Below are 22024 nucleotides of genomic sequence, written 5' to 3'. Positions count from 1 at the left end.
TTGCTTTCCACACATTGCATTAATTACTTGCTGATAATGTAAGCAGCTTAACCATAAAATCAAAGTATACATAAAACTAGAACAATGCGACTTTGTCGCCAATATGCCTCCGCATAGTCCCACAATGTGTAGATGCCATCACTCTGCATATGTATGGGTAGGGGATCACGTTTGTGAAGTTTCGTGTTGATCGGATAAGGTTCTTTTTTCTATCCAAGATGGCTGCCAAAACACGTTACCTATGACATCATCATTTTCAAACTATATGCAACAGTGCTGTTAGATGATATTTGTAAAATTTCACATCGATAGGGTGAGCGGTTTCAGAGATATAATTATTTCATATTTTCCTTCAATCCAATATGGCTGCCAAACCATGTGACCTATTATGTCATAAATTTTATATTTCAATACAAATGGGTCATCGATCATGTGCTTGCAATTTCAGATTTTTAGGACAAGGAATTAGATTAAAACATTTTTGGCTGGTATACCACTTCACCTATGATGTCATAATTGTCATGCTTTTGTTCCCCATTGGGAGTATTTGACAATGTGCCAAGTTTCAAATTTTTCCATTCAGCGGTTTACGAGAAATGATTCTTTAATTATATGCTTTTAATCCAAGATCGCTGCCATACCATGTGACCTATGACATCACAATTATCATAAAAACATTCTGCATGGATGTCACTCCTACGCTGAAAGTTTCGTCTCAATCGGACATGTGGTTGCTGAGAAAAACGAGGTTTAGCCCGTACGGACGGACGGACAACCCAAAAACATAATGCCTCCGGCGACGTTGTCGGCGGAGGCATAAAAATAGTTTTCTTTACATTTATCTAAGGCTCATCGTGGAGTTTCTTCATAAATCACATGGAGGACATAGACATTAGTTGACATCAGTGTACGTTCACATGATGTATAGGATTTGAACCTGGGTCCCCTCAATCAAGAGCCAGGATTTTGGGTGGGAACACGAACAGGACAATAAATTGCACCTTATTACAAAAAGAGTTCTACCAGACTCGGTGGTGTAATGGTTGGAGCGTCCGTTCTGGTCTGGGAGGTTGGTGGTTCGACCCCTGAGTCATACCAAAGAATTTTAAAATGGGGCATGCTGCTTCCTTGCTTGACATTCAGCATTTGAAAAGGATAGAGCATAGGCAAACCACCATTGTGCAGGCTTGAAGGGCCAAATTACCTCCTGCATCAAAGTTCCTCGTTAGGGAACTTGTATTCATGTGCATATCATGTTCAACATGTGCACTCGGGCCGTGAACCATACTTTACAGTTTGACGCCAAGATTACTCCACTGGTTTGAATGGAATGTAAACTAAATTTTTTTGCCATTCTGGAATATGTGGCGTGTGACTTTATATCCAGTTCAAGTGTACTTGTAAAGAAAAAAATCGAATGTACTGCTACTTCTTAAACCCTTTGAAACATTAACGCTTCACTGGGATGGTGTTATAATGCTATCAGAACCTGTTTGTTAATGTAGTGGCCTGCAAAAGTATTCACCCCCTACCAATAATGCCACTTTTAGATCAATTACGAATTATGTAGAATCAATTTTTCCAAATTACTTTTTTAAATCATAACTAAAGAGGTCAAACTAAACACTGTTATAGTTGAAGGACGTTACCTGTCAGGAATACCTGCAAAAAATATGTACAACTCAAACTTCACCGGTTGAAAAAGTATTTTGGCTTTGCTATGTAGTAGCTATGAGTCTTTTTGGTCGGCTCTACCAGCTTTGCACAGAGATGGTGAAATCTTTGCCCATTCTTCACGTCAAAATTGCTCTAGTTCTGCCAAGTTTAATGGGAATCGTCGATGGACTGCAATCTTCAATTCTCACCATAAATGTTCAATTGGGTTCAAGTCAGGACTTTGACTGGGCTACTCAAGAACATTAATTTTCTTCTTATTCAGCCATTCCAGCATGGCTTTAACTTTGAGCTTTGGATCATTGTCCTGGTGAAATGTGAATTTCCTGCCCAGTTTCAGATTCATGGCTGACTCAAGCTGGTTTTCATCAAGGATTTTTCTGTACTTTGTACCGTCCATTGTCCCTTCTATCCTGACAAGCTTGCCAGTCCCTGCTGATGAAAAGCAGTCCCATAACATGATGCTGCCACCACCATGCTTGACTGTGGGGATGGTGTTGCCTGGATGGTGTGCATTGTTTGGCTTGTGCCAGATGTTACGCTTTGCATTTATACCAAAAGTTAAATTTTTACCTCGTCTGGCCACAAAACGTTTCTTCACATTCCTGCAGCATCATTAAGATGCTTTTTCACAAACTCTATATGAGCTTTCAGATGTGCCTTATTCAGTAATGATTTCTTTCTTGCCACCTGTCTTTAGAAGGCCTGGTGTTGGCTTAGCGGTTAGGGTGCCGGCTTGGGATCCGAGGATCCTGGGTTCGAATCCCGGTCGATCGCTGAATTAACGCCAGGGGGGTTGACTCAGTCTGTCATCCTTCCGAGGTCGGCAAATTGAGTACCAGCTTGCTGGGATGAATGATCATGGTGTGTACCCCGATTTAGAATAGGTACACCGTATCCCTGCGCATCATAAGAGCGTGACCAAGGGTTGGCGTCAGGAAGGGCATCCGGCCATAAAAACATTGCCTCAAAACAGGGAACCATGATTGTCATGGGGCCTGCAAGGCTAACCCACGCCCTAGCGGGGAAAATGGCCTTAAAACGATAATTCAGTCATTCATTCACCTGTCTTTAGAGGCCAGCTACAGTGCTTTAGAAAGTATTCATACCCCTTGACTGTTTTCACATTTTTTGTGTTGCAGCCTGAATTAAAAATGGATTAAATGGAGATGTTTTTTTTTGTCATTGATCTTCACATAATACCTCACAATGTCAAAGTGGAATTTTTTTTTTTCAGAATTGTTTTACAATTCAATTAAAAATGAAATCTTTCCACAGATTCTTAATGGGATTCAAGTCTGGGCTTTGACTGGGCCACTCATGTACATTCACATTCTTGTTCTAAAGTTTTACGGATTCGTCACTTCTGCTGTTGTGGTTTTCATCCCCTTGAAATGTTTCTGATTCTATGTACTATTATTGTCTTCAAAAGGTTTATTGCTCATGAACTGCTTGCAAAGGATAAAAGCGTTAATGTTAAAAAGAGACAGGAAGCCGGATCGGGAGCCGGAAGACGAGGAAGACGAGGAAGACGAGGAAGAAGAGGAAGAAGAAGGCAAGGGCGTGGCGAGTGAAGTTGGACAAGAAGCGAGTAGCTTCCAGCTCCGTAGCGAGTGTTGTCGAACGAAAATCGTGAGTGAACTTTGAGTTTCCTTGAAAGGAGTTCCTGCGATAGGTGTTATCGCTGGGGGATTGAAAAACCTGCGTGGTCAGGTTTGGGTGTTGCGATTCTGACGAATCATCGCCGGGTCGTGTCGACTCAAGGAAGAGCCGTCGGCCATTTTGACACTCGCGCTTTGTTCAGTAAAAGGTCTTGGCTACGCGTCAGCTTTTTCACCATCCTGTCGTCTGTCGGGGATGTGTGTGCGCAATGCTGAGTTTGAAGTTTAAGTGGCGGTTCGCCGACTGAACCGGGAACGTTCCTATCCGGAGGGGGCCTTTGGGATTTCCCATTCCGCCGCGAGTTTGCTTTTGGTTTTGGACCACGTGACTTTTTGCGTCGCTTCAACCGCCTATGCCTGAGAGCTGCTTCGTCGGTGCGACTGCCCTTGCCATCCGCACGGGATTCTGGTCTCGATTGGACATTGTTCTAGCGATCGCTGGAGCGAGTCAACCTCGTCTTGAGGACGGGAATATAGAGACATTGGGGAAGGTTTTTCCACTCACTTGGAACACCGTGAGTTATCCTATGCTAGTTGATGGTACCATCATAAGATGTATTGAGTGTACTTTTGATTGCTATTTGTTGTACCGTTATTCTTGCGTGATTTTTAATACAATATTTGTTTGTTGATAACACTGGTCTGCGTCATTTCAGAGGTCTAGGTTTTCTCAACGGTTCTTATATGCTTTTTGCATGCTGAATTTATAAATGTATCTCATTTCGCTCAATCAGGTCAAGTTTTTATGCTATCTCAATTTTAAGGAAAAAAATAATCAAAATTTTTGTTTTTTTAATTTGCATTTTTTTTATTCAAAATCAGACTTACATTGACAGAAAATGTACAAACTATACATATAATGACACACAAGTACACTTAATGTGGAAGAAAGTGCTTTCTCAATTACTTTCATTTCATTGAAGCGACTTACCCCCATCTTGGACATAGAGCCTTGCAGATCTTTCAAAGTCATTGTTCGATTTACAGTGACATCCCAAACCAGTTTCTGGTTTCCCAGCTGCTGAGTTTTTGTATGGGTGCCCTCATCTGGGTAGAGTATGGGTGGTATGATGCATCTTCCTCTTCTTAATGATGGATTTCACCATACTCAAAGATATAAGGAGTGACTGAAATCTTCTTGTAACCCTCTCCTGAATGGTACTTCTCCACCACTTAATGTCTGACTTATTGGGAAAGCTCCTTGGTCTTCATGTTTGCCTTATTGGTTGACCAAGTGCGTTGCACCTTAAAGCTCCTATAAGTGCGGGAGCTTAATGTTTAAGTTAAACCACTGGTTACGTACTGGTGAAACCTATTTATTACACCTGTTTTGTAAACTTTCAAACAAATAATTTGCTCCTCTAAGTGATTTGGAGTTAATTAGGCATAGGGTTTAAATACATATGCAACTGAGAATCGTCTGATTTTCTCTGTTAATCAAACTTACTCACATGTTATCTCCATTTTTTGCTTTATCACTCTGGAGTAGTTTGTGAAGACTTTATCTAATACGTTTTATTTAAAAACATCATAAAATAAGCTCAGGTGGCATCAAAATGTGAAAACTTTGGAAGGTGTGGATACGTTTGCTGGCTACTGTATGCAGCACAGACTTACAATTCCACTTGTGATTGCTCTTTGCAAAGTGGTTTTGGTGAGCTTGTAAATATGCTAGGTCATCAGCCAATGCTCATCTTGCTGGAATTTTTTACAGGCAGCTTGTCGGGCCTTGGAGCAAGCGATGCAGTCAAATTTCAGTAAACTGGTCTTGTACACGGACAGCAAGTTCACCATTAATGGTGAGAGCACGTCACTGGTCTCTCTTTTCCTTCGTATCGCCAATACTGCACTACTGCTTCATTGGGTTCCTTTGAAAATTATTGCCGAAGCTGTATCTTTGTAAGGCCACTCCCCTCTGTCTTACTACCTCTCTAGCGTTTTATTTTTTGTACTCCTTCGTCAGGTATTACCAAGTGGATACATAAATGGAAGATTTCTCAATGGAAACTCAGCACAGGTGAACTGGTCATTAACCGTCAAGACTTTGAACGACTGGATGAACTTTGCCAGCACATTGATGTCAATTGGGTAAGGATCACCCCTCTTAACACATATATTTCATTCTCCTTCTGCTTCCTCCTCCACTTAGATATATACTTTTTATACACAGAGTCAATGCTCATGGAACAGCTGGAACACTGAGCGGATAAGGGTGCAACAGAACAAAAGCAACAGTAGAGAGGGGGAAGGGGGACACCAACAGCCGAGTCGAAGGACAAAATAGGGGGAAACTTGCACAAATAACAGGTGTGGGGAGGAATGAGGGGTAGGGGAGGATGCATGGGGTGGACAAGATGGATACAGAAGCAAAGGAAAGAAACTGGAAACTTAGATTGGGGGGAGGGGGGGCGGTGGTGGTTGGGGAGATAAAAGGGGTAGATAAATCATGGTTTTTGGATGGATGATCTGAGATGGTGATTCCTCTTTATTTATTTTTCTACACAAGAATATAGGCCTGGTTGCATGAAACCCCCTGAACATGAAGGAAAGATTCCTCTTAAGGTATGCTGTGATTCCTCAGCTAAGGATGTCCTTAAAGTTGAGGAAATCCTTAGGAGTCATTGCTATGGTTTTAAATGGCGCTTGTTATACACTACCGGTCAAAAGTTTTTGAACACCTCAATTTTTCCAGTTTTTATTGAAATTTACGCAGTTTAATGTCTCAATGTACTCTGAAATTAAGCATAGAACAAATAAACAATTGGAGATAAAAAAGAAATCATAGAATCATTTTGTTTAACAAAATTTAATTAAAATTTTTGACTCGGCAAGTTCTGGTTCAAGTTTCAAGTTCTGGTTCAAGTCCTGGTTCGCGCCATTGACCAAGTGGTTCGCACCAACCGGAGCTGTTTTCGGATGACTACTGTGACTGGCACTGGACGTGCTGATGTCCTTGGACTTCGCGCCAGGCTCTGGGCCGACCGGGCCGACGTGGTGTGGTGCTGACCGGGCCGACGTGGTGTGGTGCTGACCGGGCCGACGTGGTGTGGTGCTGACCGGGCCGACATAGTGTGTTGCTGACCGGGCCGCCGTGGTGTGGTGCTGACCGGGCTGACGTGGTGTGGTGCTGACCGGGCTGACGTGGTGTGGTGCTGACCGGGCCGACGTGGTGTGGTGCTGACCGGGCCGCCGTGGTGTGGTGCTGACCGGGCCGCCGTGGTGTGGTGCTGACCGGGCTGACGTGGTGTGGTGCTGACCGGGCCGACGGGGTCCCCGCAGCCGTGATGCCCCCCCTGCCCCCCCCCCTCAGAATTTCCATGTTTTAAACGTTTCCCAGTGTATAGCCTGGATTAGAATAGGTACACCGTATCCCTGCGTGTCGTAAGAGACGACAAAGAGGGTTGGCGTCAGGAAGGGAATCCGGCCATAAAAACATTGCCTCAAAAAGAGAACCATGACAATTACAACTACATATTGGCAGGGTGCAGCCCGAAGTGGAGATCGGTTTCTCAGGTTTGGGACATGGAATGTAGGGACAATGACCGGTAGATCAGGAGAAGTGGTGGAAGTATTGGTCAGAAGAAGAGTGGACATATGTTGTGTGCAAGAGACGAGATGGAAGGGAAGTGGTGTGAGAATGGTGAAGGGTAAGCAGGGACAGAAATACAAGTTTGTGTGGCAAGGGTGCCTGGAAGGCGTGATTGGTGTTGGGGGTCCTGTTTTCTGAGGAGTTTGTAGACAGTGTGGTGAGCGTGACTAGAGTGAGTGATAGGTTGATGATGGTGAAAATGATGATTGGAAAGCTCTTGGTGAACGTCATCTCGGGATATGTTCCGCAGGTTGGTCGGAGCGATGAAGAGAAGGACAAGTTCTGGTGTGCGATAGAGAAGCTGATGGAAAACGTGAAAGATGAGGAAGTTGTTGTGGTAGGAGGAAACCTAAATGGACATGTGGGAAGGAGTATGGATGGTTTTGAGGGAGTTCATGGGGGTTACGGATATGGTGTGAGAAATGGAGAAGGTGAAAGGATTTTGGAGTTTGCTGACGGAGCTGATTTGTTGATTTGTAATACTCAGTTCCAGAAAGAGGATAATAAGCTTGTTACATACACGTCAGGTGGGTCGACGACAACCGTTGACTACCTGATGGTGCGTAGGCGAGATAGGGGGCACCTCCGGGACACAAAGGTGATCCCGGGGGAGGAGGCTGTTTCACAGCACCACTTGGTTGTCTGCGACATAAGGGTGAAAGGTGCGAGGAGAGCTCGGCGGGTGAAGTACCAACCGAGAATGAAGGTGTGGAGGTTGAAAGAGGTGACAGTAAGGGAGGCATTAAAAGAGAGGCTGAGTAGGGTAGAGGATGATGTGGTTGAGCTTGAAAGTGGTTGGATGTCAATGAAAGCTCGTCTGTTGGGAGCCGTTGGTGAGGTATGTGGATGGACAAAAGGACCACCGAGGCACTCGGAAACATGGTGGTGGGATGATGAAGTTGGAAAGAGGATTTACGAGAAGAGGAAGAAGTTCAAGGAGTGGCAGAAGGCGAAGGGTACGGGAGCAGAAACAGCAGAGCATGAAAGTTATAAGGCAGCCAAGAAGGCTGCAAAGAAAGAGGTAGCAAGGGCGCAGGAGGCATGTAGGAAAATGTTCGGAGAATGCTTGGATTCGGAAGAGGGTCAGAGAGCGGTATTCAGGATTGCAAAGCAGATAGCGAAAGAGAGGTGTGATGTGATGGGGGTGAGTTGCTTGAAGGATGAAGTGGGACAAATCGTTGTGGACCCAGATGGAATTAAAGGAAGATGGAAAAGATATATGGAAATGCTGTTGAATACAGAGAATGAATGGGATGGCAACATAGAGAGTAACCCAGTTTTAGGACCGGCAGAGAAGATAACTGAGAAGGAAGTTGAGGAAGCGATAAAAGCAATGAAGAGTAGAAAAGTGTTAGGGCCGACGGGAGTTGTGGGAGATATGCTGAAGGCAGCAGGAAGTTGGAGTGTGAAGAGAATGACAGAGATCTGTAATCTGGTGGTGAAAGAAGGCCGCATTCCAGTGGATTGGGAACTGAGTACCCTCGTCCCTCTATACAAGGGGAAAGGTGACCCTCTGGAGTGTGGCTCGTACCGAGCGATAAAGTTATTGGAGCATGGAATGAAGGTATTGGAAAGGGTGTTGGAGAGGAGGATAAGGAAGAAAGTGAAGATCAACGAAATGCAGTTTGGATTTATGCCAAGAAGAGGAACGACAGATGCGCTTTTTATTGTGAGGCAGTTGCAGGCAAAGTACATGGAGAACAGGAAGAAGTTGTTTCTTGGGTTTGTTCATCTGGAGAAAGCATTCGATTGGGTTCCACACAAAGTATTGACATGGGCATTGAGGAAGTTAGGGGTGGAGGAATGGTTGATCAGAGTAGTGGTGGCAATGTACAAAAGAGCGCGCACAGCTGTTAAGACGAAGGACGGGAACAGTGGTGAGTTTGAGGTGAAGGTGGGAGTGCATCAGGGGTCGGTACTAACTCCACTACTATTTGTAGCTGTGATGGAGGTGCTGGCTCGGAACGTAAAGGAGGGTTTACCGTGGGAGTTGTTGTATGCAGATGATCTGGTGTTGATTGCGGAAAGTATGGATGGACTGAAGGAAAAGATGAACAAGTGGAAGGAATGTATGGAGACAAAAGGTCTGAAGGTGAATATCGGAAAGACGAAGGTGATGGCAAGTGGTAAACATGTGGTGAGGTGGAAAGAACTGGGAAGTGGCCCTGTGCTGTGTGCAGGAAGGGTGTCGGAGTGAACTCCATTCAATGTACAATGTGCGCTGAGTGGGTTCATCGAAAATGTAGTGGTCTGAGAGGGTCATTAACCAGTGTGGCAGCTACATTCAAATGTAAGGTGTGCACAGAGGGAGCTGCAGATGGAGGAAATGTTGAGTTGGATCTTGGAGACGGCGTGAAGGTGGAAGGTGTGAAAACATTTTGCTACCTCGGAGACATGCTGAATGGAGAAGGTGGATTGGTTTGGCACTGGTTGCTTGAGTGAGATGTGCATGGAAGAAGTTTCGGGAACTGAGTGGCGTGCTGATGAGGAGGGGAGTGCCGTTTAAGCTGAAGGGAAAGGTGTATGCTGCATGTGTGAGAAGTGTTATGATTTATGGGAGCGAGACATGTGTAATGAACGTAGAGCAGCAACGAAGGTTGGAAAGGGTGGAAATGCGAATGGTTCGATGGATGTGTGGAGTATCGTTGAGAGAGAGGAAGACAAATGATGAATTGCGAAAGATGATGGGAACAGAGCCTGTGATTGATGCTGTGAAGAGGAACAGGTTGAGATGGTTTGGTCATGTGTTGAGGAAGGATGAAAATTGAAAATGACTGGTTGAGAAGAGTGATGGAAATGAATGTAGAAGGAAGTAGAGGACGGGGAAGGCCGAGAAAGACTTGGCTAAAGATGGTGGAAGATGAAATGCGGGCAAGGGGGTTAACAAGGAGAGATGCAGAAAATAGGGCAAGATGGAGAAGATTGTCATGGGGACTGCAAGGCTAACCCCCGCTCTATCAGGGAAAATGGCCTTAAAATGTATGTTGTTGTTTTTTTTTTTTACTCGGCAAAGTAGCCACCGTTTACAGATATAACCGCCGAACACACTCGTGACATTCTTTCTACAATGGAAATGAAATATTGTTCAGGAAGTTCTTCCCAACACTGTTGCAGAAGTTCCCACAAATGTGTTGCACTTGTAGGTTTCTTTGCTTTCACCCTTCTGTCCAGTCATCCCAAACCAGCTCGATGGGGTTTAAGTCTGGAAACTGTGCTTGGCCATTCCATGATTTGAAGCCTACCGTCTTGTTCTTTTCCTCGAAGGTAGTTTTGACATAGCCTGGAGGTGTGTTTAGGGTCATTATCTTGCTGTAGGATGAACCCCTGACCAACTAGGCGTACACCAGAGGGTATTGCATGGCACTGCAAAATGCTGTGGTAGCGCTTTTGGTTCAGGGTGTCAGTCACTCTGTGCAAGTCGCCGACTCTGGTTCCAGCAAAAGAGCCCCAGACCATCACGCTTCCTCCTCCATGTTTGACAGTTGGTGTCACACACTGAGGAACCATCCTTTCGCCTACTCGATGGCATACAAAAACCCTGCGTGATGAACCAAAGATTTCAAATTTTGATTCATTTGTCCATAAGACCTTCTTCCAGTCTTCAGTAGTCCACTGGCGGTGGTTCATGGCCCAGGCGAGCCTCTTTTTCTTATTTTGCCATCTTAGCAATGGCTTTCTTACTGACACTCGACCTGTCAAACCTGCAGCTCGAAGTCTTCTCTTCACAGTTGAAACGGAGACTTGCTTACTTCGACCAGTGCTAAGCTGTGCTTGAAGCTGTTGTCCTGTGAGCCACCTATCACGCAAGCTGTTGGCTCTCAGAAACTTGTCTTCTGATTCTGTTGTGTCTTTGGGTCTGCCAGACCTCTTCCTGTCAAAGTTTCCTCCAGTTTCCAAGTGCCTTTTGATGGTGTAGGAAACTGTACTCACTGACAACTTGGCTTTCTTTGCAATTTCTCTAAAGGAAAGACCTACACTTTTAAGGGTTATAATGGTCTGTCTGTCTTCCTTTGTTAATTGCCTTTTTCTGGCCATTATGATAGCAATATTCTACTTTCTACAGTGCAATATTGTCCAAATAATGCTTCATAGGGTGTAATAACAGTCTGTTCCAATACAGACTCTCCTCGAGTTACGACAGGGTTATGTTCCGACAAGCAGGTCTTGTCTTTTGTTCTGTTCAAAAGACTGTTCAAAAGGGGACCGAAAAACCACAACAACCACGGTTCCCGAAAAAGGCCAACCCCCGCTTTGCGGGGAAAAATGGCCTCTAAAGGTGGTTATTATTTTTTATTAAGCAGGTCGTAAGTCGAAGTAGTCGTAAGTCGAAACACCCCTCATGGACTTATTATTATCATGGACTATGGTCCGTGTTCCACAATAGCATCATTTGTTAAAAGTCATACAGCCTAAATCCCATAATCCAATCCAATCCATACACTGTACAATAAGTAAAATAAATAAAAGGGTTGAAATAAAAGACTTTATGACATTACAATGTGTTTTACTGTACAAAAAAAAGCTTACAAAAATACAGGTATATAACGAGGTACACAAATAACGTGGAACTGCAATAAGAAGTCTTTTACCTTCTTTTATACTTCTCTTATCTTCCCCCATCCAAAACCTTGATCTTTTCTACCCCCACTAATTTCACCCCAGATTCACTTTTTTGAAATACCAACTTCCTTCTTGGAAGTCCTTGCAGTGTCCTTGTGTTTTATACTTCTCCCACCCCTCCCCCCTTCCCCTCAAGCCCTCCCACAGATCTCCCACTGTCCCTGCTCTCAAATGTTTTGTTTGGGTGCTTCCCCTTCTCTCCCCATCTTGTCTACTGCGACCCTTATTATATGTTTTGTGTGTCTGTTTGATTTTTTTGTGTGATAAATGTTAGCTCTTTCACGAGCCTCGATCCTGTATACAAAAAAAAAAAAAAAGTGATAAAGTACCCTACACCATAAACACACAAATCAGTCCTTTGAACAAGATGGCTGGTCATCCATCAGTGGTGAGGCAGAGGACAGAGAATAGTCAGGTTCACTATGTTAACAAATATAATTTCGTTCAAAATTTTGGTAGATTAGCAAAACTATACATTTTTGGAATATTCAGAGCATGAGGAATCCAAAAATTAATGTTTACATTTGCGTAAACACCTTTGCAAAAATGACACTCAGGACAGTGATGAAGATAGTCAGTCAGGTTCACTATGTTAACAAATATAATTTCTTTCAAAATTTTGGGATTAGCAAACCTGTACATTTTTGGAATCTTCAGAGCATGGAGAATCTGAAAATCAATGTTGGCATTTGCACAGATACCTGCATGGCCGCCATTTTGGATTTTGAAAATGGCCGCCATAAAATACATATTTTGCGCGATCTCGGCTTCTAGTCAACCTAGAGACTTAATTAAATATGCTAATCCTATGTTTTCTGGGTGAAGGAATCCAATAAAGGCCTCAAAATAGTGCTCAGGATTATAGAAAAGCAACAAACAAAGGTAATTGAAAACCATTGTCTTTATATTTGTGATATAACTGTATTACATAATACATGATATTGCAAGTCCTTTGAAGTTATAGGTTGTTATAGGAAGTTATAGGTAGTATCAGATTGAACTATAAGTCCTATACACAGGATCTACGAGGTCTATACCGTTCAGGAATATGCTTTTACAGATCTTCATCACTGTCCTGAGTGTCATTTTCGCAAAGGTGTCTACGCAAATGTAAACATTAATTTTTGGATTCCTCATGCTCTGAATATTCCAAAAATGTATAGTTTTGCTAATCTACCAAAATTTTGAACGAAAAAACATAGTGAACCTGACTAGAAGGTGCATACCAGGATCGCTTTCCTCTTCACTCATCAATAAGCCGAGATATTGTGTAAACCGTGAGCATACAGGTTAGGTTGAAGAACAATTATGGGGGGAAAAGCACCTTCTTTAGGAGTTTCACGATGGAGATGCTTCCTCGATGGAGGTTAAACCATTGGTTGTTGATGTTGGAGAAACGTTACCCTCAATGTCGTTTACCAAAGTTCTATCAGTAATCCAGTTATCCCTACCATCACTATTTGAGCTTGATAGAGATGTATGCTTACAGTAAAATACGATGTGTCACATTTGAAAATAAATCACAGGTTTACCTGTGTGACATGAAAATTCTTCACATCATCTACACTTTCGACTGTGTAGAATGTAGATGATGCGAATAATTTTCGACTGTGTAGATGATGCAAAGAACGGGTGCTCTGGTCCTGGCGTAGAAAAGCATACGCTGACGGTTCTCTGTCCAACTGCCTAAGATGAGAGATGGCTGCCACGCTTTTACCGTTCTCGAGCTGCACGATTATTTTCATCTTTAACTCCAGGTCGATCTCCTTCCTCTTCTTTTTCTCCGATCCATCAGTGGATGCACTATTCCTCTTGCTAGACATGATGATGGCAGTACGGCACACACACACTTATAGGCGATGGAGCATAAGGGATGTTGTCAGCACGAGGCACAAGGAGCAACTGAGATTTTTGCGACGGTCGTAACTGCGAGTCGTCGTAAGTCGCCTACGAGATTTGTAATCAAGTAAACAGCAGAGGTTGGGACACCTGTAGGAATTGTTTGCATCAACTTTCAAGGCTTAATTTACTTACATTGCTGCAGAACAGCTGTAACTTGTTAACCCATTACTTGTTCCCTGAAGATGGCCTTTTTTTTTTTTTTACAATACAACTGCAATTTACATTATTTTCCCTTTTTGCTAACCTAAACTTTTTTTTAACCTCGAGCAGTTTACTGCTTACCTTTGTACCATTTCAGGTTATTCACTGGACTTTAAATGCTTAAATTTCAATAAAAACTAGAAAAATTGAGGTGTTCTGAAACTTTTGACTAGTAGTGTATGTTGCATGGGGAACATGTGCTTCCGGATGCAGGAGGAATAAAATGATTCTTGTGTAAAATTCATTTGATTTATCATTCACTCTTTTATTTTGAATGTGTAATATGTGCAGTAAATGTTTGGAAACTTTCCAAGAATGGTGACTGTGAAATTAGACAGCTCAGAACGTGTTTCACAATGTAAAATCGATCTAAATTGTTGACGTAATGGCCCGGTTGCGTAAACCATTCCTAAGGAAAGATTTTAGGATTGTTTAAGTATTTCTTTAACTTTTCCCTTCTGGACGTCTTTAGGTTGAGGATGGTTGCATATGCGAATATTCCCTAAGTTTTTCCTTAAATCCTTCCTTGAAGTGAAGGGAGCTCCACTCTCTGCCCCCCCCCCCCCTCATCCTTAAACATGAACGTTTGAGTTTCCAAATGGAAAATCGCACAAAGATGCCAATTCTCACTGCGCAGGACGTCACAAACGTGTTTTCAGAGACTGCCTCGACAGGCTTGATGTCTATGATGACGAATGCTTGTACCAAACATTTAAGTTCGACAGGAGAGGGATTTACGAGCTGATGGACCTGTTGCACAAATATCTCAACCATCCTACTCAGGAATTTCGCCAAACCGGATGTGCTACAAGTTTGTATTTTTTTTGAGGTTCCTTGCGGAAGCTTCCAGGCAGTAATTGCAGATACCATCAACAACAACAACAACAACAACATGCATTTTAAAGGCCATTTCCCCTACTAGAGCGGGGGTTAGCCTTGCTGATCCATCAGTAAAATAAATTCAGGGGTTGTTGCCCACGGGGTTTCACCATGACAATCTCTTCCATTTTGCCCTATTTTCTGCATCTCTCCTTGTTAACCCCCTTGCCTGCATTTCTTCTTCCACCATCTTTAGCCAAGTCTTTCTCGGTCTTCCCCATCCTCTACTTCCTTCTACATTCATTTCCATCACTCTTCTCAACCAGTCACTTTCATCCTTCCTCAACACATGACCAAACCATCTCAACCTGTTCCTCTTCACAGCATCAATCACAGGCTCTATTCCCATCATCTTTCGCAATTCATCATTTGTCTTCCTCTCTCTCAACGATACTCCGCACATCCGTCGAACCATTCGCATTCGCAATTGCAGATACCATCAACAACAACAACAACAACATGCATTTTAAGGCCATTTTCCCTGCTAGAGCGGGGGTTAGCCTTGCGGTCCCCATGACAATCTTCTCCATTTTGCCCTATTTTCTGCATCTCTCCTTGTTAACCCCCTTGCCCGCATTTCTTCTTCGACCATCTTTAGCCAAGTCTTTCTCGGTCTTCCCCGTCCTCTACTTCCTTCTACATTAATTTCCATCACTCTTCTCAACCAGTCACTTTCATCCTTCCTCAACACATGACCAAACCATCTCAACCTGTTCCTCTTCACATCATCAATCACAGGCAATATTCCCATCATCTTTTTCGCAATTCATCATTTGTCTTCCTCTCTCTCAACGATACTCCGCACATCCATCGAACCATTCGCATTTCCACCCTTTCCAGCCTTCGTTGCTGCTCTACGTTCATTACCCATGTCTCGCTCCCATAAATCATAACACTTCTCACACATGCAGCATACACCTTTCCCTTTAGCTTCAGCGACACTCTCCTCCTCATCAGCACGCCACTCAGTTCCCGAAACTTCTTCCATGCACATCTCACTCGAGCAACCGTTGCCGAGTCTGATCCACCTTCTCCATTCAGCATGTCTCCGAGGTAGCAAAATGTTTTCACACCTTCCACCTTCATGCCGTCTCCAAGATCCAACTCAACATTTCCTCCATCTGCAGCTCCCTCTGTGCACACCTTACATTTGAATGTAGCTGCCACACTGGTAAATGACCCTCTCAGACCACTACATTTTTGATGAACCCACTCATCGCACATTGTACATTGAATGGAGTTCACTCCGACACCCTTCCTGCACACAGCACACGGCCACTTCCCAGTTCTTTCCACCTCACCACATGCTTTACCACTTGCCATCACCTTCATCTTTCCGATATTTACCTTCAGACCTTTTGTCTCCATACATTCCTTCCACTTGTTCATCTTTTCCTTCAGTCCATCCATACATTCCGCAATCAACACCAGATCATCTGCATACAACAACTCCCACGGTAAACCCTCCTTTACGTTCTGAGCCAGCACCTCCATCACAGCTACAAATAGTAGTGGACTTAGTACCGACCCCTGATGCACTCCCACCTTCACCTCAATCTCACCACTGTTCCCGTCCTTCGTCCTTACAGTTGTGCGCGCTCTTTTGTACATTGCCATTTTTGTACATTTGTAATTTGTACATTACAGCTACTCTGATCAACCATTCCTCCACTCCTAACTTCCTCAATGCCCATGTCAATACGTTGCGTGGAACCCTATCGAATGCTTTCTCCAGATCAACAAACCCAAAAAACAACTTCTGCCTCTTCTCCATGTACTTCTCCTGCAACTGCCTCACAATGAAAAGCGCATCTGTCGTTCCTCTTCCTGGCATAAATCCAAACTGCATTTCGTCGATCTTCACTTTCTTCCTTATCCTCCTCTCCAACACCCTTTCCAATACCTTCATTCCATGCTCCAATAACTTTATCGCTCGGTACGAGCCACACTCCAGAGGGTCACCTTTCCCCTTGTATAGAGGGACGAGGGTACTCGGTTCCCAATCCACTGGAATGCGGCCTTCTTTCACCATGAGATTACAGATCTCTGTCATTCTCTTCACACCCCCAACTTCCTGCTGCCTTCAACATATCTCCCACAACTCCCGTCGGCCCTCCCGCTTTTCCACTCTTCATTGCTTTTATCGCTTCCTCAACTTCCTTCTCAGTTATCTTCTCTGCCGGTCCTAAAACTGGATTACTCTCTATGTTGCCATCCCGTTCATTCTCTGTATTCAACAGCATTTCCATATATCTTTTCCATCTTCCTTTAATTCCATCTGGGTCGACAACGATTTGTCCCACTTCATCCTTCAAGCAACTCACCCCCATCACATCACACCTCTCTTTCGCTATGTGCTTTGCAATCCTGAATACTGCTTTCTGACCCTCTTCCGAATCCAAGCGTTCTCCAAACATTTTCCTACATGCCTCCTGCGCCTTTGCTACCTCTTTCTTTGCAGCCTTCCTGGCTGCCTTATAACTTTCATGCTCTGCTGTTTCTGCTCCCGTACCCTTCGCCTTCTGCCACCCCTTGAACTTCTTCCTCGTCTCGTCAATGCTCTTTCCAACTTCATCATCCCACCACCATGTTTCCGAGTGCCTCGGTGGTCCTTTTGTCCATCCACATACCTCACCAACGGCTCCCAACAGACTAGCTTTCATTGACATCCAACCACTTTCAAGCTCAACCACATCATCCTCTACCCTACTCAGCCTCTCTTTTAATGCCTCCCTTGCTGTCACCTCTTTCAACCTCCACACCTTCATTCTCGGTTGGTACTTCACCCGCTGAGCTCTCCTCGCACCTTTCACCCTTATGTCGCAGACAACCAAGTGGTGCTGTGAAACAGCCTCCTCCCCCGGGATCACCTTTGTGTCCCGGAGGTGCCCCCTATCTCGCCTACGCACCATCAGGTAGTCAACGGTTGTCGTCGACCCACCTGACGTGTATGTAACAAGCTTATTATCCTCTTTCTGGAACTGAGTATTACAAATCAACAAATCAGCTCCATCAGCAAACTCCAAAATCCTTTCACCTTCTCCATTTCTCACACCATATCCGTAGCCCCCATGAACTCCCTCAAAACCATCAATACTCCTTCCCACATGTCCATTCAGGTCTTCTCCCACCACAACAACTTCCTCATCTTTCACGTTTTCCACCAGCTTCTCTATCACACACCAGAACTTGTCCTTCTCTTCATCGCTTCGACCAACCTGCGGAGCATATCCCGAGATGACGTTCACCAAGAGCTTTCCAATCATCATTTTCACCATCATCAACCTGTCACTCACTCTAGTCACACTCACCACACTGTCTACAAACTCCTCAGAAAACAGGACACCAACACCATTCACGCCCTCCGGGCACCCTTGCCACACAAACTTGTATTTCTGTCCCTGCGTACCCTTCACCATTCTCACACCACTTCCCTTCCATCTCGTCTCTTGCACACAACATATGTCCACTCTTCTTCTGACCAATACTTCCACCACTTCTCCTGATCTCCCTGTCATTGTCCCTACATTCCATGTCCCAAACCTCAGAAACCGATCTCCACTTCGGGCTGCACCCTGCCCATATGTAGTTGTAATTGTCATGGTTCTCTTTTTTGAGGCAATGTTTTTATGGCCGGATGCTCTTCCTGACACCAACCCTCTTAGACGTCTCTTACGACACGCAGGGATACGGTGTACCTATTCTGAACAGGGTACACACTGGGAAACGTTTAAAACATGGAAATTCTGGGGGAGGGGGGGGGGGCGGCGTCAGCATCACGGCTGCGGTTTAAACATATTCCAACAATATCCAAACAGAACCATGAAAACCATGAAAAACAATCTGGGAAAAGTCTTCAAGCGAGAACGTGGATTTGAGAAAGGAGCAGAGGCGGGAGAAAAACGAGATACAGGGGGCGGGGCACAAGTCGAGACGAGGAGGAGAGCGAACAAGCACGTGTCCAGGAGGAGAGAAAGAATCAATATAGAAAGTTTTGTCTAGGGAGGTGAGGTGAGGGGGAGAAAATAAAATAAAGGAAACAAGTAATACAGCGAAGGAAAGAACTTAAATTGACAAAACACCGACGGGGGGAGGGAAGCCTCAAGTTACCAGGCCGCGCACGAGGTACGACCCAGAAAACGATTAATTACACACAAGTTTGTACGAATTACAAACCAATACTAACTAGAAACACACAATAACACGTACACAGTAAAATAACCAGTGGAAATTTGACAAAGACAAGAATGGGAAAATACTTAAACTTTGATGCCGTGGAGAGCTCGAAGTATGCTTCACTCGCCCGAGGAACCGGAAGCCTATTGCAGATACCATCAATGTCCACAAATCGACAGTTTGCCACATCATCCACATGACGAAGGGAATCCTTGTTCGCCACGTTAGGGAGTTTGTCAGCTTCCTGGACGAGGAACGTTCCCACCAAGTGAAGTGCGGTTTCTTCACCATGCACGAATTCCTGGCTGTGATTGGTGTCATTGACTGCACGCACATACATATACATGCACTGCATGAACACGAGGTCGGATACATCAATTACAAAGGATTTCACTCCATCAATGTGCAGTGCATATGTGACCATGAGATCATGATTATCAACATGGTTGCCAAACACCCTGGAGCGGTGCATGATTCTCAGATCTGGCACGAGTCTGCACCACACTGCCAATTTAAACAGTTGCAGCATAATGGACTGATTCTCAGTGATAGTGGCTATCCATGTCAACCATGGTTGACTCGCTCATCCCAATGATTGAGCAGAAGAGCAGTACAATAGAGGATGACTCGAACCAGGATGATCATGGAGTGGACATTTTGGAGCAACAAAAAAGGTTCAACTGCCTCCACGACAGTTTATGTTTATTGCCGCAGAGGTCATGTGGTGTCGATATAGCAGCTGTGGTCCTACAAAACATTGCTCGGAGACATGGGCTCCCAGACTTCCCAGGAGAAAATGAGCTACAAGTACCAGTCAAGGATTACCGAGAAGTGATGGACCAAAACGTCGCAACGCGCCACCAGAGGCTGATAGAACAATACTTCCACAATTGAAAAATGATTGTATATTGCAAAACAAGCTCTTCGTGGTGGTTGAGTGATTTGGATTGCTTTGTCGATCTTTTATAACATCCAAATATTTTGCTTGTTGTTTCACATCCATATTTTACTTTTATAATTTCACGCTTTCACCTTCTTGGGAAGTTTCCAAATATTTAATGCACATAATTAAAATATTGAAAATAAAACGATAAAGCATCTGAAAATGCAAAGCTCGTTTGTATTCAGATGTCTTCTTCCATAAGCTAAACATGATGAAAACAGTGAGAAAAACATACAAAATGAAAATTAACTATTTTATGCAGCCTTGACCTTTGAGCTTATGATCTAAAATATATAAGCAGGTTCTAGCTTTTGATTGGTGAATTAATTATGTGACCCAATATGCAAATTCTTAAAATTTCAGGCCATTCCGATGAAAATTGATGAACCTCTCCCCCTTTGGGATGCTTTTGTGCTTCACAAAAGCATCCATTAGTGCTTCTGTGTCTATTCACTAAGCCAGTTTGTGGATCGCTTAGGCGCCATTGTGAATCGGGACAGCTATTCCTATCTCTAATCTGATCTAACTTTAAGGAACCATCCTCATCTTAAGGATGTCCTTAAGGGAAAAGTCAAGGAAATACTAAAATATATCCTCAAATCTGTCCTTAAGGATGGTTTATGCAACTGGGCCATAGGCTCTTGGAATAATTGAACCGCAAAGTCTCTTAATTTGTGCTCATGCTGCAGCTATGTTATTATTGTGGCAATTTTGAAGTGTGGAATGCTGGAGTTTCTCGTTCCTTAACGTGCAAACTATGAATTACATATTGTCACCATACAACTTAGCTCGTAATCTTGTATGTAGCACCATGTTATTGGGTCAATTGAAATGCAGGATTGCAGGAATACATCCTGGAAGGGCCATGTACATCCTGTTTTGTCTTTACTTTGTGCTTCAGATTCATGTCCCTGGACATTCGAATTATCCTGGAAATGATGCGGCTGACAAACTGGCAAAGGCTGGTTCATCAAAGCGCTTATAGCTAGGCATTTGCCATTGTTACCTTCTTGATGCGTTGTGTCATTTAATGTTATTCACATTAATCAGGGACAGCCTGGAGCTTGAACCACAGAATATTGCATCCGAGGAGTTTGGCGATTGTATTTCCCACAGCAAGGTCAGCTGTGTATCGAGTATTTTTTTATTTTTTTTTGGAAGGTCTTACTAAACCTGTTGGTGGATGTAATGAAAGCACAGACTTTCAACAGCTTGTGTTTAAAACAAAATGTTTGGAAGGCCATTTTGTGAATTCTGGATTTGAACTGGTTTACAGCCTTACTCTTTCATGTTATTGTGTCATGTGCATTGCATTCTCAAATCCATGCGTCAGTTTCCTGGGATCTTCAATGGACATCCTCAAATCCATGTGCTAGTTTACTGGAGTCTGATCATTAACAACTGTAACCATGTTATTTGTGGAATAATTTATCTATTTACCATCAACCTTTTTATATGGTGTTCTGTTGAGTGTGTACATTGGTTTTTCACCAATTTAGTTGGATCTTTGATTATTAAACTTTGCGATTTTATTTTATTTGAATCCCGTGTTGGAAAGTGCTGGAGTTTATGTAACCCTTGAGTGTCAATTTTGTGAAATGAACGATCTGTTTTTATCCTGCTATCCAAACTGTTGAACCATTCGTTTATTGTTTTTATTTACTCGGGATTGCAAATGTAGCAGTTTTGGTTTCATCAGGGCCAGAAGCCTCTGTAATTCTCTTCCCAATTTGCTGTGAGAACTATATTCTGTAATTGCTTATAATTAAAGGAAACTTTTTTTTTGAACTAAAATGTTCTGGAAAGTTGGTGAAGTTATTTTTGTTTTGGTGTTTCCAGGAAGTAAAGTGTAAAAAAAAATTGGCAAATGTTTTGTTTCATTCACTGGTTGTTCTCGTTGCTTGCAGTAGAGGGCGCCTGTGCTGCATGGGTGGACAGGGAACAATATTTTTACCTCCGCAACCAGGCCTGGTGTTGGCTTAATAGTAGGGTGGCGTAGCGTCAATTTTGTCGATTAATCGTTACAGGGTGGATAAAAGCGTCATTTTTGGTACAGAGCTTCCTTGCGACCTAACTTTTGATTTTAGAAGGGGTGCCACCTGAACGGGGTCATGGATCCGGGTCAGGGGGGCCAGGGGCACTAACCCCCTCCCATGTAGCTGTAATACGGGTTTTATGCCTTTCTCACATTGTCTATTAACACCATTTTGGGTTCATAACCTAAGTTATGCACAACATTTCATTTTAGAATGTGATGGCCCTTGTAACAGGGGCTAAAGGTCAGGTGAGGGGCCGGGGGAGCCCCTCCCCCCCCCCTCCCCACTTCTCAATGTCAAAAATATGGGCTTTGTTCGCAGCTATTAAAGATTTATTTCTGAG

The 22024-nt window shown here is 43.7% G+C and overlaps 1 protein-coding gene across 17 annotated transcripts in view; it reads left to right on the top strand.

Moving 5' to 3' along the window:
- Positions 1 to 21513, top strand: part of RNASEH1 (ribonuclease H1) — a 68082-nt gene extending 46569 nt beyond the window's left edge. For all 17 annotated transcript variants that reach the window (XM_078773296.1, XM_078773290.1, XM_078773300.1 and 14 more), the window contains 3 exons: positions 5050 to 5134; positions 5299 to 5423; positions 20547 to 21513. In XM_078773296.1, coding sequence (XP_078629422.1) covers positions 5050 to 5134; positions 5299 to 5423; positions 20547 to 20630 — 294 coding nt within the window. In that variant the 3' untranslated portion in view covers positions 20631 to 21513. The remainder of the gene's footprint in view (positions 1 to 5049; positions 5135 to 5298; positions 5424 to 20546) is intronic.
- Positions 21514 to 22024: the final 511 nt, after the last annotated feature.

This window comes from Myxine glutinosa, chromosome 2 (assembly GCF_964187855.1).
Source record: "Myxine glutinosa chromosome 2, kmMyxGlut1.1, whole genome shotgun sequence".
NCBI lineage: Eukaryota > Metazoa > Chordata > Myxini > Myxiniformes > Myxinidae > Myxine > Myxine glutinosa.
Note: the sequence above shows the minus strand (reverse complement) of the source record. Positions and strands in the feature narration are given on the sequence as shown.